This window comes from Macaca nemestrina, chromosome 7 (genome assembly GCF_043159975.1).
Source record: "Macaca nemestrina isolate mMacNem1 chromosome 7, mMacNem.hap1, whole genome shotgun sequence".
NCBI classification, from domain to species: Eukaryota; Metazoa; Chordata; class Mammalia; order Primates; family Cercopithecidae; genus Macaca; species Macaca nemestrina.
In genome coordinates, this window is record NC_092131.1 from 38697504 (window position 1) to 38712890 (window position 15387).

At 42.2% G+C, this 15387-nt stretch overlaps 1 protein-coding gene across 5 annotated transcripts in view; it reads right to left on the minus strand.

Moving 5' to 3' along the window:
- Nucleotides 1-1243: 1243 nt before the first annotated feature.
- Nucleotides 1244-15387, minus strand: part of LOC105472888 (exonuclease 3'-5' domain containing 2) — a 53921-nt gene continuing 39777 nt past the window's right edge. For all 5 annotated transcript variants that reach the window (XM_011726462.3, XM_011726457.2, XM_011726459.3 and 2 more), the window contains 5 exons: nt 11332-11660; nt 10210-10316; nt 9819-9954; nt 8428-8784; nt 1244-5207 (listed from right to left, as the gene is read on the minus strand). In XM_011726462.3, the coding sequence (XP_011724764.1) occupies nt 4991-5207; nt 8428-8784; nt 9819-9954; nt 10210-10316; nt 11332-11660 (1146 nt within the window). In that variant the 3' untranslated portion in view covers nt 1244-4990. The remainder of the gene's footprint in view (nt 5208-8427; nt 8785-9818; nt 9955-10209; nt 10317-11331; nt 11661-15387) is intronic.

A 15387-nucleotide genomic window follows, 5' to 3' on the forward strand; every position in this document is an offset into this window, starting at 1 on the left:
GGAGCCAAGATCGTGCCACTGCACTCCAGCCTGGGTGACATGAGCAAAACTCTGTCTCAAAAAAAAAAAAAAAAAAAGGCAGCAGCAGCAGTAGATTCTAAGTAGCCATTTCAACTCAGGAATATTCTGAACCCAAACATCATGCTTATAATAATGCTGCCTATAAATTCGGCAGCTTTTGAAGCTTATGCTGAGAGAAAGGCAACAGGCTACCCATCCAGCAAGAGAGAAAAAATTTGAGAATAACAAATAGCAAAAAGCAAATGCTTTGAGTTCAGTCTGGAGGGTATGACATTATCTCCATTCGGTCACAACACAAAATGACCTTTGAGGCAGCCTGCACCATATCAGAAGGGGGTACAACCCAGGATGCATGAACTAGGTCCTTTGACAACTCTATTCCTCTGCAAAGGCAGTTCTTGATTCTCTCTTAAATGATTAACCATTTGGTCCAGTTACCCAGTTTCTTTTTTTTTTTTTTTTTTGGAGATGGAGTCTCGCTCTGTCGCCCAGGCTGGAGTGCAGCGGCCAGATCTCAGCTCACTGCAAGCTCCGCCTCCCGGGTTTATGCCATTCTCCTGCCTCAGCCTCCCGAGCAGCTGGGACTACAGGCGCCCGCCACTTCGCCCGGCTAGTTTTTTGTATTTTTTTAGTAGAGACGGGGTTTCACCGTGTTAGCCAGGATGGTCTCGATCTCCTGACCTCGTGATCCGCCCGTCTCGGCCTCCCAAAGTGCTGGGATTACAGGCTTGAGCCACCGCGCCCGGCCAGTTACCCAGTTTCTAAGGCCCCCCAACCAGAATTGGCCACAGATAAAGCTGGTTAGAAAAAAAACCAATGATCTAATGTACTTCCCACCTTTCCAAATAACATGTTAGCATTTAAGCGAGGCCTTGCTTCCTCAAGCAAAGGGAGTGACTAACACACTTTCTAACAGGCTGGTGGAATAGGTACTTTTGAACACATAGGCTGTGTGGCTGCATGTCATCCCTGCTCCATCGCCTGATGCAAAACTACTCCAGGACTGGGACAAGCAGAAGTCGCTGGGCTTCTGCACAAGGGACATCTTGGTGAATGCCTGAAAATTGTATCTGAATTCCGAAACAAAAGTATTTGGGGGCTGGGCACAGTGGCTCATACCTGTAATCCCAGTACTTTGGGAGGCTAAGGTGAGAGGACAGCTTGAGGCCAGGAGCTTGAGACCAGCTTGTGCAACAAAGCAAGACCCTCTCTCCACAAAAAAAAAAAAAAAAAAAAAAAAAATTAGCCAGGCATGGTGCCACAGGCTGTAGTCCCAACTACTTGGGAAGTTGAGATGGGAGGACTGCCTGAGCGCTGGAGGTTGAAGCAGCAGTGGGCCATAATTGTACCACTGCACTCCAGTCTGGAGTGAGACCCTGTCAAAAAAAAAAGTATTGGGGAGATTATGTATTATTTTTATGTTATTCAGATCAATCAATAGTTAATCAAAACAAGAATCATTCTTATGCCCTCTTTTAGTTTATCTCTTCCAACAAAAACTGATTCTTAGTGTACTCCTGAGGGGATTAGGTACGCTCAAAAAATGACCATCTTATAATAGAAAACATAAAAGACCAGAAAAAAAGATTCATTTAAAATACATAATAATTAGTAAACTAGCAAACTGAGAAAATATCTCCTTTAAAAGAAAAAAATGATACTTCTTATAAGGCTGAGACATAAGGAAGGGGAAAAAAGGAAGAAAGGATAAATGAATGAATGAAAAATTGAGAGGCAGGGTAAACTAAGAACTTAACTCACAGTCAAATGTTAGGGCCCCAAACTAACAGGCAGAATAGGAAGGTGAACAAAACCTCTTTCTGTCTGCTGGATTCTTGAGAGTCTAAAATCCAGGATTAAAATGGCTTTATTTCAACAGAATACATTTTGTCATCTCATCTCTATCCGTGACATGGATAAGAATAAGTAACTTATGGCTGTGCTCTTAAGTGGTAACAAAGCCCTGAATATTGTGCCTCATTCACTTTGGGATGGCAAATCACTAATTGTTTATGTAGCAGGAAAAAAACATCTGCCTATAGCCTTTATTTTAAAATTTAAAATTTTATTTTTTTACTTTTTTACATTTTTATTTTAAAATAAATATAAACAGTATTTCTAAAAACATTGACTACAAGGGGGAAATGAGGCAATAAAGTTGGAAGACGGGAAGGACTCAAAAAGAGATGCTGAACCTGCAAACACAAGATCAGGGAGCATGCAGAGAAGCCCTTGCTGTGACACCATCCTCTCACTGCTACTCATATGAAGCTCAGTGACTATGCTGGGACACTGGAGCTAAAGGGTCAAAGAGAAGCATTTCATTCCTAAAAGGTGATGTCAATTTGTACTCAACCCTGGCAATATGAGTTCCCCTCTTCACAATCCAATTCTAAGATTCTAGTTTTAAGAAATTACCAAAGATAGAGCCAAAGAGATATACACAAGAAACTTTATCACATCATCACTGATAATAAAAGTATCTGAAACAACCAAAATTTTCAACAGTATGGGGATGGATAAGGTAGAACCACTAGAAATCTATTTTCAAAGATTTAAAAACATAGGAAGTTACTCGTGATACCATGTTAATCAGAGGATAAAGTTAGGATACCAACCTGTATATATGTATGACCTTCAATTTTGTTTAAATATTATACACCTTATATGCACTTTTTAATACTGAAAGGAAATTCATAAACATATCAGCAAAGTTTAGCTCTGTTCTAGATGGAGAGAAGATGGCTAATTTTTATTCTTTGTTTAGACTCTTCTGTAATGAGCATTGTTACTTTTATATCAGAAAAATAGACATTTACCATAAAATAAGTCTACCCTCAAATCTCTCATTTACGATGACAATTGTCAGTCTTAGGAAAAGCCTGCTGAAGTTCAAAGCAGACTCAAAGAAAAAAGATTCAAATCTATACAGTAACTCTCTCCTGAAAAGGATGAGAAATCTTGTGTGACGCAGTCTGGCTTTTTCCTCTACTTTGCTGCTGGCTCTATTTTACTGCGCCTTACAGAAAGCTCCATGGGAAAACCCATTCCTTAGCACCTTAAATGACCTTAAGTGTTTCTTACCTCTTAGCACAAGGATTAGAAGGAAAGAAAATGAAACCGCCCTACTCCCTTGTTTCAAAGGAAAAATTTTTCTTGCAAAGCTATCAAAATGACTTAAAATCAGGTATGCAAAATTTGAAACATAAGTCATGAGTTACGTTCAGTAACCAGTCGCTTTTTTTCGCAAGAATGAATATAAAAACAAATCTATGAGTGCCCTCTTGTGGCAAGCCTGACTATTACCACAACCCAAGTACCAGCCTCTCCCCATCTATTTCCACAGCTCCACTCCTGGGCTCCGCATAACACAGCCAGGAGGCAGAGACCCCATAATAACCCACTATAGTGAACGCACATTCCTCAAAGTGGCTGGTACTATTTGTTTTGAAGGATTTCTAGTTTAGATCCCAGAAATGCCTGCTTGAAGACAAATGGGAATGAAGGGTCAGAGGAGCAAGATGCAGGATGTGTACGTAGGTTCGTGGGCTGCCACTGATGGCTGATGGTGACCGTGTATGGTATATCCATGCACACATACCATGGCACTGCCAGGAGGCAGGGACCTGTAGGATAAATAGCCCCTTCCCTAGGAACACTTACCAGTTTTATAAAGTTGTGAAGTTTTACATTCACATCCAGTGAGCCTTGTGCTTACAAGTAGTTTTATTTATCAATTTTAAAGCAAACATCACCAGCTTGGGCACAATTCCAAAATAGAGCTCTTGTTGGATTCTGGTCATAAAATTCTTTTTTAAGCTTGTTAAGATCTTATAAAATAAGAAAGTTTTCCTAATACTTTAGAAAAAATACTAATCATTAATAAGTCAATTTTATACTCAAAGTGATGGCCTAACATTTTGAAAGATGAAATAACACTCCTCTTTTGAACATCTAATGTATTAAGTAACCTCGGTGTCCCAGGCTTCAGAGGAGACAGAGAAGTCCTCATATTGCAACCTGACCAGATGACTCTGGGAGTGAATTAAATGCTTAAAAGAGGTCAGTCTTGCAAATTCGATGAAGCACAGAATATAGGGAAACTGATACTGATTCGGATAAAAGATAACATTCCCCTCAGAAAGTGGTGAAGCTAAAAATCTTGCAGTTCTGGGGCAGGAGAAGTGCAACAAGCAGGCAACAAACAGCATGAAAGGAAAAGCTGAGTGAATTTCAAAGTTCTATTGGGAGATGGAGTTTGTGGTTCTTTCTGCCCCACCCTGGTCAAAGGCTCATTTCCAAAAAAGGATTTCTCCCAGTGATAGGGTGGAAGCATGTGGCAGGAATTTGCTGTTTGGTCCTGAATGTGTAAAGGAAAGCCTTTTCAAGTATGTGAAGTAGACTGAAGTGACCCAGATGGGATGGATCTCAACTACATGAGTTATGGGAGAGCATGAAGCCAAATAAATGATAATGATGAGGTTGAACTGGGAAAATAAATTTGACTCCTTGCTCACTTCTCCAGCCTTTGGAAGAACTTTTTCTTCCCTCTTAACGGGACTGATATACTGGACAGCCCCTGTTAGAGATAAACTGAGGCACCAGACAAGGAAGAAATGCATTAAAAACATTTTTTGAAAGTCTTGACAAGTCACTTCTGGGAGAATTCTTCATTTTTCCTCTGCACAGGGACAGCAGAAGAGGGAGAGTAAAAATAAAGGCCAAGGCCTCTCTTGTCCACAAAAATAAGAGAGGATAAAAGACCCTGCCCACTTAAAATCCAAAACCATAAACTCTCCTTCAAACAATATCTTTGCTCCAGCAGAAGCATCCTAGGATTAGTCTAGGTTAGTATTCTGATTCGTGTCACCCAGGTTTTGACAATTAATGATGTATTAAAATGGGAAGAGGTGACTCTTCAACCTTGGCTCCAGCTTCCCACCTGTCCTAACTGGGAGGAAAGCAGCTATCACGACAGCTGGATGGGAAGATCTTCCCCAAATTTCCGGAGCAGCTTCTGATGGTTGTGGTCCACTGACCACTGCTGGGGCAGGTGCTTGGGCTGCATGGAGTCCAGGAAGTGCTGACGCCAGCGGCTCTCCAGCTGCATGAGGGAGCGCAGCCCACCCTGGCTGTGATACTGCACCACCTTCAGCCCATGAGGAACATAGTTTTCATTGGAGATTCTGCCAAGACACGAAAAACAAAGGGTCTGAGGGGAACAAGCACAGGATGGCCTCACAGCTTCAAATGCTGCAGGCCAAGGGTAAATGGGGATGTTGAAGGACTCCTAACGGGTTACTTTGGTGTTTTCCAAACATCCTCTTTCTTATCTCTGCCCTTTTCGATAGACTGAACATACAACTCATAATCCCAACAGAAGGTATTCCAGGGTTCTGAGCCCTACTGACAGGAAGGCCACTGCATAATGTTCAGCTCCCACAAGAGGGGCCCTACCATCCAGCTGATAATGGATGAAGAATGCTGGTCTTCCATTTCTTCCAGGATTACCCAGTGACCAGTTCATCCCTCTTTTAAGTTGTTCATTCTGGGACACAGTATTTATATGAGGCTGTTAAATCAGCCCACATGTTACACTTTTTCACAACACAATTTAATAACTGAATGTAAAATGCAAGGTAGCGTATTTCTTTAGAGCCTTCTTTCTCACAAGAAGATGCAAGCCACAGTGGTGAGAAGTGTTTTGGTCACAGTGAAATGCTACCATGGTTGCTCAGTTGTACAAATGGTGCCATTAAATGAGATGAATCCCTCCCTCCTTCCTAAGCAGAGTCCTTCAAAACTGCTCCAATGCCATGTGAATAGTGCTTTCACCTCCTGTGAATAAAGATGGCCTTCCTCAAGGAAGTACCCTGTCCACACACACTCTTCTCTCCCTACATTCATACCCCACTTTCAATCCTCCCTCCCAAGACGCCGACCATCCCAGCAGTGTTGGCGTCTCTGGGTATCTGCAGACACTTTATTATTAATATTTAGCTCATGCGCTTCCCACTAACTTGTCTGTCTCCAAACAACTGTTCTTCTCAGTCACAAGTCCAGCATTCATCTATCCAATTCAGCAAGATGCATTTGTTAGAAAAGTCTGTAGCTGAAAGAGGAGGTTTAGCTGCTTTAGAAAACATTGGCGGCTGGGTGTGGTGGCTCATGCCTGTAATCCCAGCACTTTGGGAGGCCAAGGCGGGAGGATAACTTGAGGCCAGAAGTTTGAGACCAGCCTGACCAACGAGGTGAAACCCTTCCTCTACTAAAAATACAAAAATTAGCCAGGTGTGGTGGCACACACCTGTAATCCCAGCTACTTGGGAGGCTGAGGCAGGAGAATCGCTGGAACCCAGGAAGTGGAGGTTGCAGTGAGCCAAGATTGTGCTACTGCACTCCAGCCTGGGCGGCAACAGAGTGAGACTGTCTCAAGAAAAAACAAAAGGAAAACAAAAGAAAACATATTTGGAAATGGGTCAAAGTAGTCAGTCTCTCTAATTTGTAATATATATGATCTTGGCAAGTTACTTAACTGTAATCTCAGGGTATCCAACAAAAAACTTACAAAACAACATCTATTCTACAACCTCACAAAATAGCTATGGGGATAAAATTCTATAATTCTTTTAAAACTTTGAAAGATTTTTAAAATTTAAGATATAATAGCAGTTAACCAGTAAGAAATCTAAATCCTACTTTGTCGGGTTGTCATGAGAAACAATTAAGGAAATTTATGTGAAGTTTATTAGCTGGTTTGCTGCAAGATTTAGTATATCTATAAATATCTGTTCAATAAATATTTGCAGTATCTGTAATGGATCAGTAGCATGAGTAAAACAAATTTTTGTTTTCTAAAAAAATTAAATATTTGCTTATAATTAGAGTTACTTTTTAATTTTTCAGTTAACAAAAACCCTATAGGCAACCAGCATCACTCTCAAGGTTTTGTGAACTTATCAGTTCCCTTATTTCAACTCCTAGTCCTGTTGGAAAAAGTGACAGTTGGGAGGCAGAACTGCACATGGTAGCCCAGAGTTCTTACCATCTGAGCCATGTGCCCATTCATTTCTCATTTCAGAACACTACATTGTGTCACATGAATTCAACTATGTACTCATGGAGAAGGAGGGAGAAAGCAAGGAAGGAAAAAAGAGAAAAGTAATTTACAGAGTAACAGCAATTCTGCTTAACATTCCATTCAGTGGGCCGATACCCTGGAGTGCAGGTGAGATAGGAACTATGAATTCATTAGTCACAGTTCTCACAGACCTGTATAAAGTCAGAGACACAAAACCACACATAGAATTGGCCCTCCATCTTTGTGGGTTCTGCATCTGTGGATTCAAACCTCAGATCAAAACGACTTAGGGCCAGGCACAGTGGCTCATGCCTGTAATCCCAGTTCTTTGGGAGGCCAAGGCAGGTGGATTGCTTGAGGTCAGGAATCTGAGACCAGCCTGGGCAGCCTGGTGAAACCCCATCTCTACAAAAAATACAAAGATTAGCTGGGTATGGTGGTGCATGCTTGTAGTCCCAGCTAATTGGGAGGCTGAGGTGAGAGGATTACTTGAGCCTGGGAGGTGGAAGTTACAGTGAGCCAAGAGAGTGCTACTGCACTCCAGCCTGGGTGACAGAGCTATATACTATCTCAAAAAAACAAACAAACAAAAAAAAAAACACACACACACACACACAAAACTATTTGAAAAAAAAAAAAACTATCTGTACTATCTGTACTGAACACATACAGACTTTTTTTCTCATTACTTCATAAACAATAAAATATAAAAACTATTTACATAGCATTTGCATTGTATTAGGTATTATAAGTAATTTACAGGTGATTTAAAGTATACAGGAGGATGTGTGTAGGATATATGCAAATGCTATGCCATTGTATATCAGGCACTTAAGCATTGGTGGATTTTGGTATCCAAGGGAGGTCCTGGAACCAATCCTCCATGGATACTGAGGGGTGAATGTACTGTATCTCATGGGGAACTTCAGAACTTTGACGGTATTATTGGACTATTACTTCATCTCATGAGCTGGCATGAGGATTTACGTCTGCATAGAATGTGTAAGATGCAGCTCCACCACAACTGCACTCTCATGCTAATCACAGAAATGACTGAACTTAAGTGTATGATCTTAAAAAAGGTCAAAGATAGGGACCTCACAAAAAGCAAGTTTCCTATGGAAAGGAAATCCTCAAGTAGATTGTTCTATTCCACTTCTAAAGTATCTTAAACTACTAGACACCTACTAGGTGAAGCATGAGGCTAGGCACTGTGCCTAAGCAGCCAATGCCCCCTCCCTGGCAAGCATTCTCACTAAGTAATGAGGGTTAATGTCCCTGGTACATCCCGCACTCCCTTCTCTGACCAGATCTGTGCTTTGTACCTGGTCTCCAGGCTGGCAGCCTCTTGAAGCATCTCCTCTGTGACCGTGTCTGTGTTATAAAACTCTCTGAGTGCTTGCAGCAGCTCCTCCTTTCGATGAGCAGGCAGGCTCTCCGCATTGAGTAGGGCCCTGGCCCCAGAACGCACCTGCCGACGCTCAGGATCTTCCAGCAGGCGCAAGCCCTCCTCAGAGCCAATGGGGGCCTGGAATTCCTTGGCCAGCTGCTGCTTCAGATGGTTGTCATAGTAGTTGGAAATGGCATGGCAGGAGGTGCAGAGCAGCAGCACATCGTGGGAGTTGTGGTCCTTCATCTCGATGGGGAAGTGCTTCCGGTACTCATGTGGAATCACGTTCTTCCTGGAACAAGCCCAGCCAGAAAGCAGCACTCATGAGTGTATGACAGAGCACATGGGAAGACAGCAGACAGGCTACTGGGGTTCTAACTGGGGCCTAACCATGACTGGGAAGCCTTGGGCACCACCGCCCAACACAGATCACAGAAAGGCAGTATCACCTATTCCACTCTCAGCCCATGTATGTCTTAGCTTCCTCTCTCCTGCAAGTACAGACCACCTGCTGTGGGCTTCAATGGAGGGCCAGTGTGGCAAGAGGTTAATAACAACCTCTGAGAGGGCTGCGCTCCCAGAAGGGAAAGTCTCAGAGAACTGAAAAGATACTCTAATGGCCTTTTGACACCTGGACAACAACTCTCTCAAGAAGGCCTAGGAACCTGAAAAAGCCAATTTCCTTCATCTGAGAAGCAAATACTTTACTCTATTTCCCTGCTTCACCAGGGTCCATCATTATTTTCTAAGGAGAACTAAGCTCTCAGGAAAAACTCTTGGCAGCAATGACTTTGTCTCACTTCGCAGGGGAGAAAGGAGGAGAGTGAGTGACTCCACAGAAGCCAGGGAGAAAGCCCAAGTGTCTGGGCACTCAGGCGTAGTTGGCAGCCTCACTCTCACGGTGCAGGGACCCTGATGTGAAACAGTATTACAGCACAGGGCAAGCTTCAGGACATCTGGATACTCCACGAACAAAATCATGGCTCAAAAAGCTGGTGAGCCAGTCAAGAGAGGATGAGAAGGACACAGCTTCTGAAGGAACTGGTCTTCAGTCTTTCATGAGCAAAAGGGAACCACTTTCCACATGACAGACCACTACTGAGCATAGTGTTGCACTCCAGAAACTGAGAAATGGCTCAGGAGGAGTAAAGGCCACTATAGCAAGGGCAGCAGAATACCAAAGCTCTTGGGGAAGCTGGTTGCCAAGGACAAGCCTCTCAGCCAACGTGGACAGACTCAGTCACAGCCCCCAAAGGCTCCGCATATGGCTACAAAAGCAATTTCCATCTGCCACAGAGAACCAGGGTGGCCCAATGCCACACTCACCGAATGTAGGAGTCTCTCTTGCCACACACTACACATAGGTTCTCTTTAACCATCAAGTAATAGTCTCCAGGAGATTCGGGCCTTCCTGCGGGTTCAAACCGTAGCTTCACCACAAAGGGCTCTTCACTCACCAGCTCTTAAGAGAAGAGACATCAGTGTTTGACTGTTCCCCCTGCCCCCACCACCACACCCAAGTAGCAGCACTACCTTCACTGTTCTCTGCTATGGTCTGGCAGAGAACAAGATTTCTGGGTTGTGCCTACCCAGTCCCATGCAACTCAAGGTCTCTCTGCCTTCCTCCATCCCTCCCCTCTTCCTTATCTCACTCCCCACTCCTGCCAGCATCCAAAGTACCTAATTAGAGATAAACAAGGACAGCTGAATCTCATACCACCAATGCCTTTGTCCAGGTACCACTGAGCTTTTCTTCTATCACAAGTGCAGAGGGGCTGTCCATCAGGAGCATGGAGAAAGCAGTTATCATAAAGAGGTGATTTTCTGTGGGGAAAGGAAAGAGAAATCTCAAACCGAAAGCTAACTGTGGGTCAAAATGTTGCTTTCCCATGCTCTCTTCTGAGTGACTCAAACTATTCTCAACACTAAGCACTAAGGTCAAACACACCACTATGGAAAAAACAAACAGTGATAAACCATGTTTAATCCTCACCTGCACTGGGCTAGGAAACAGAACTAAAAATGAATTAGTTTATGCCTCTAGTTTTTAAACTTAAGGATTAGGACATTAGGAAGTGTGTCGGGTGGTTTACACACAGCTCTTCTGTGAATGCAAAAAAGAATCAAGCAACAAGAAAATTGCCAAATCACTGGGTGAAACAAAGTAAATTAAAAATTTTAAAGTTGAAGCCAAAGTAATGAGGGCCATGTGGATTTACTTCTAACTCACATGCAATAACACTTCCTTCAATTTAATCATCCAATTAATTCCTTAAGGCATTTTGCTACAGGGACCAAATTTATGCTCCAAAGTACTTATTAGTCATCTTCCTACAATAGAGGAGTAAGTTATACAGGAAATTTTTCATTGGCTAGAGAGTAACATTTTCTTGGAGCTGGATGTCATTCTAAATAATTAATTAACATACGAACAAGAAATCAGATGATGCATGTCTCCTGAAAAGTATGAGGCACTACGTGTTATTCATTTTCGTAGCTAGCCTGAAACAAGGAAGGAATGATACTTATACCCCCATTTACAGTTGGAGAAGTTAAGGCCTAAGGTCACATCAGGGTCAATGACAGAACTAAGCTAAGCTTTCCTCATTTCCACTCCAACTGTCAAAAAATAAAAAAGTAAAAGAGGGGAAAAGGAGAAAAATACATAAATAAAGCAAAGGAGAGTCCAAACGTCTCTGATGGAAAGAAAAAGCAAGATTAACCCCTGGAGAGCTGCTGCTCCCCTACTACAAGCCTTCTCCCCAGACCCAAGGGAAGCACCACACCCTTTGCTAAGGCTGGGACTGACTCTTTGCTAGACAGGGAGTGACTCAGTTACCTGGCAGAATAGCCCACCCCTAGGGGCTTTCTTTTATGTTTTCTGGGGTCTCTCCCTTGGTGGTTGCCTGGCACCATCCCATCCATCTTAGACTTCTTATGTTTTGGCTTCTGCTGAGATTCTGTTGCTTCCCCATTAACCTCTTCTCCCAATCTGCTCATTCCTTTGCTTCGAAATGGGATGTCGACCACACCCTGGCATTTTTCCAAGACTTTTCTCCAGCTACTGTGGTCGTTTTTTTCTCCAGGTGAATTCCTAGAGAAAGGGTATCCAAGAAGATGAAGAAAGAGAGCCACTGAAATCTGGGCATCCCTGGCAGCATAAATTACCTGAAGAGAAAAGTCAGAGATCAGTGGAATCTGGAAGGCAAACCAGAGAGAGCAACTTCAAAGTCAATCACAAAGAAATAGATAGCTCTTAGGATGCTAATTCAAAATGTACGACAACCTGGGCACCATATACTTCCTTAAAACTTTTTATTATAAAAATTTTCAAACTATACAGAAGTAAATTGAATAGCATGATTAACTCTCATGTTCCCTATGTTTTTCACTAAAATAGCTAAAATAATGACTTACTCTAAATGCTGGAAAATCCTCACCTATATAAATCAGTGAAGTGTCTATCTGCTACCAAATTGCTGGACAGATTTCTCTCAACTTTGGGGGAAGGGTAGTTAACAAAGGCCTGATAACTAGTACATGAAATTCACTTTGGAGGCAGTCATCCTCTGGAATAGCTGAAATCATGATTCATTAAGAGGTCTGTGTGACTGTCAATCAGAAATGACCTGCCATATCCATTAATAAGATATTGAAAACAAATAGGTTTCAAACATGGGCCTCAAATCAAAGTCACAGGGCCCATTCTTGGAATTTATTTATTTAATAGTAGTAAGTCATTCTCCTAAGCAACTGATGATACGCAAGCCGGTCATAAAGAAAAGTACTGTGGGCCAGGCACAGTGGCTCACACCTTTAATCCCAGCACTTTGGGAGGCCAAAGCGAGTGGATCACCTGAGGTCAGGAGTTCAAAACCAGCCTGGCCAACATGGTGAAACCCTGTCTCTACTAAAAATACAAAAAATTAGCTGGGTGTGGTGGCGGACACCTGTAATCCCAGCTACTCGGGAGGCTAAGGCAGGAGAATCGCTTGAACCCAGGAGGTGAAGGTTGCAGTGAGCTGAGACCGCGCCACTGCACTCCAGCCTGGGAGACAGAGCAAGACTCCATCTCAAAAAAAAAAAAAAAAAGGAAAAGTACTGTGGTCAAAACTAAAATTCAGCTGGGTGCGGTGGCTCATGCCTGTAATCCCAACACTTTAGGAAGCTGAGGGGGGCGGATCACTTGAGGTCAGGAATTCGAGACCAGCACAGCCAACATGGGGAAACCGCGTCTCTACTAAAAATACAAAAAATTAGCTGGGCGCGGTGGCACGCACCTGTCATCCCATCTACTCGGAAGGCTGAGGTAGGAGAATCGCTTGAACCTGGGGCTTGAACCCGGGAGGCAGAGGTTGCAGTGAGCTGAGATCGCAGCACTGCACTCCAGCCTGAGTGACAGAGTGAGACTCCATCTCAAAAAAAAAAAAATAAATAAAATAAAAATTTTAAAAACTAAAATTAACAGGTTTTCCCAACAAGTATAAGGACTTTAAAATTCTATTACTTCACCTTTAATAACCAAGCCAGTGAATAATTCTATTAGTAAGGATCATTTATACTTTTAGAATAAAACAAGTTTGGATAAAATTTTCCACCTGGATCCAACAATCTACATATCTATTAGCAGACTGTTTCCCACAGAAGAATGTGTACTTGAATGCAAAGACTTCAGAGTTCTCTTTAACACATTATTTTCTAATGATAAAGAAACAAATGGTACTAGAATGACTGGAGGTCCACATGAGAAAGAGTGAATGTGGACCCCTATCTCACAAGATACACAAAAATTAACTCAAATGGATCACAGACTTAAATGCAAGAGCTAAAACTATATGACTTTTAGAAGAAAACATAGGAGCCAATCGTCATGACCTTGGATGAGGCAATGATTTATTGACTGTGACACCAAAAGCATAAGCAATTAAAAGAAGAGATTTTTAAAAAGAAACTGATAACTGGAGCTCATCAAAATTAAAAACTATTGTGCTTCAAACAAATAATGGAAGAAAATACTTTATAGATCATCTATCGGAAAAGGATCTAGAATATCCAAAGAATTCCTAAAACTCAAAAATAAAATAACAAATGACCCAATTAAAACATGGGCAAAGGATTTGTATGAATACACATTTCTCCACGGAGGATATACAAATGGCCAATACGCACATGAACAGACACCCAGCATCATTATTCACGAGGGAAATGTAAATCAAAACCACAATGAAATACCACTTCATACCTACTAGGATGGCTCTAATGGAAAAGACTGACAATAACAAATGTCAGGAAGGATGTAGAACACCGGCACCCTCATACACTGCTGGTGGGAATACAAAATGGTGTAGCTACTTTGGAAACCAGTTAACATTTCTCAAGGATGAACAAGTGGTAACTGACCCAGCAAACAAGGTTGAAACTAGGCCTATGCAAGTGGTATGGCAAAAAGCCTAAGTTCTAATGGGTTTAAGCCACAGAACCAGGAAAGCATGAGGAATGGAGACACCAGGTATCTGTGAAGGCAAGGGTGAAAACAGAAGGGTAAGGTGAAATCTCCACAGAGAACACTTACACCCTGCTCTCCTCCTTTACAGCACAGGGCCAGACAACTATCCCTCCCCTAGCCCAAAAGACAGTAAAAGTTTAAATCATATAATGGTTAAACCACAGAGGATCTGGACCTGGTAATACCACGCACAACTGAAGGGAGGGACGAAATGTCACCTGAAGAAAGGGGGATTAAGGGAGAGATTACACATTGAATGTTAAGACCACTGGCGCCTTTCCCCCACTCAGTGACTGGAATATAGGTAGTGGGGCTTACGCTTCTTGAATAGAATACTAAAAGATTCATCTCTGGAGAAACTAAGTCACCTGAGAGAAAAGAGAGTTACTGACATTTTTTTTTTACTTCTCATGCTCCCTTTCTCAAGAAGCTGTTATGAATGTACTCCGCCAAAGCAAGAAAGGAAAAAGACATGGAATTTAAAAAACAGAGGATCTACTATGAAAGAGAGAGGTGAAGGGAATTCCAGGCTGATGATAAATGCAAATTCCAGGATGAGAGCTGGGCAGCAGGCCTAGAGTACAGTCCGTCCTGGGAGGAGCCAGATGAGAGAGTGCTCTAGGAGAGAAGGCTCCAAGGGAAAATGAAACAAGTAAGTGACCTGATGTGTGTCTGAACCAGCCCAGAGGAGATTCATAGTTCTGGTAAGGAGTCTGGGGTGGAAACAATAGGTACATGGACACTATGCAAACAAAATACTAATTATTAATCCTGGGAAATAAAAGTAACTGCAGTTTACTATGTGACTCAGCTATAAATAATACAAATACTGGATATTAACCTGATAAAAATGATGATTTGCCTAAATTGGGAGGATGGGGAAGAGAAGTATTTGTCTAGGGGCAGGGGAGCTGCAAGAGTTCTAAACCATATCTTCCATAGTATGAAGTCAAAAGATAATATATATAGATAAGGAAGAATAACGCATGCATGTAATTTAGAAGTGTAATGATAATTACCAGAAAGAAATGAAAGTGGTTGCCTCTGAGGAGAAGAAGGAAGAAGGATTAGGAATGGGGAAAGGTAATACAGGGAACTATTTACTGCTTCTTAAAATAAGTTATAACTCCTACACACTTATAACACTGTTTTTTTTTAATTATGCATTTGTATTCATAAAAAAAAAAATCCCTTTTTCTGAAATGCCCAACATATAGCAAAAGGTCAAAAAAATCAGGACTCTTGACCAGGTGCAGTGGCTCACACCTGGAGGCTGAGGTGGGCGGATCATTTGAGGTCAGGAGTTCGAGACCAGCCTGACCAACGTGGTGAAACCCCATCTCTACTAAAAATACAAACAAAATTAGCCGGGCGTGGTGGTGCACGTCT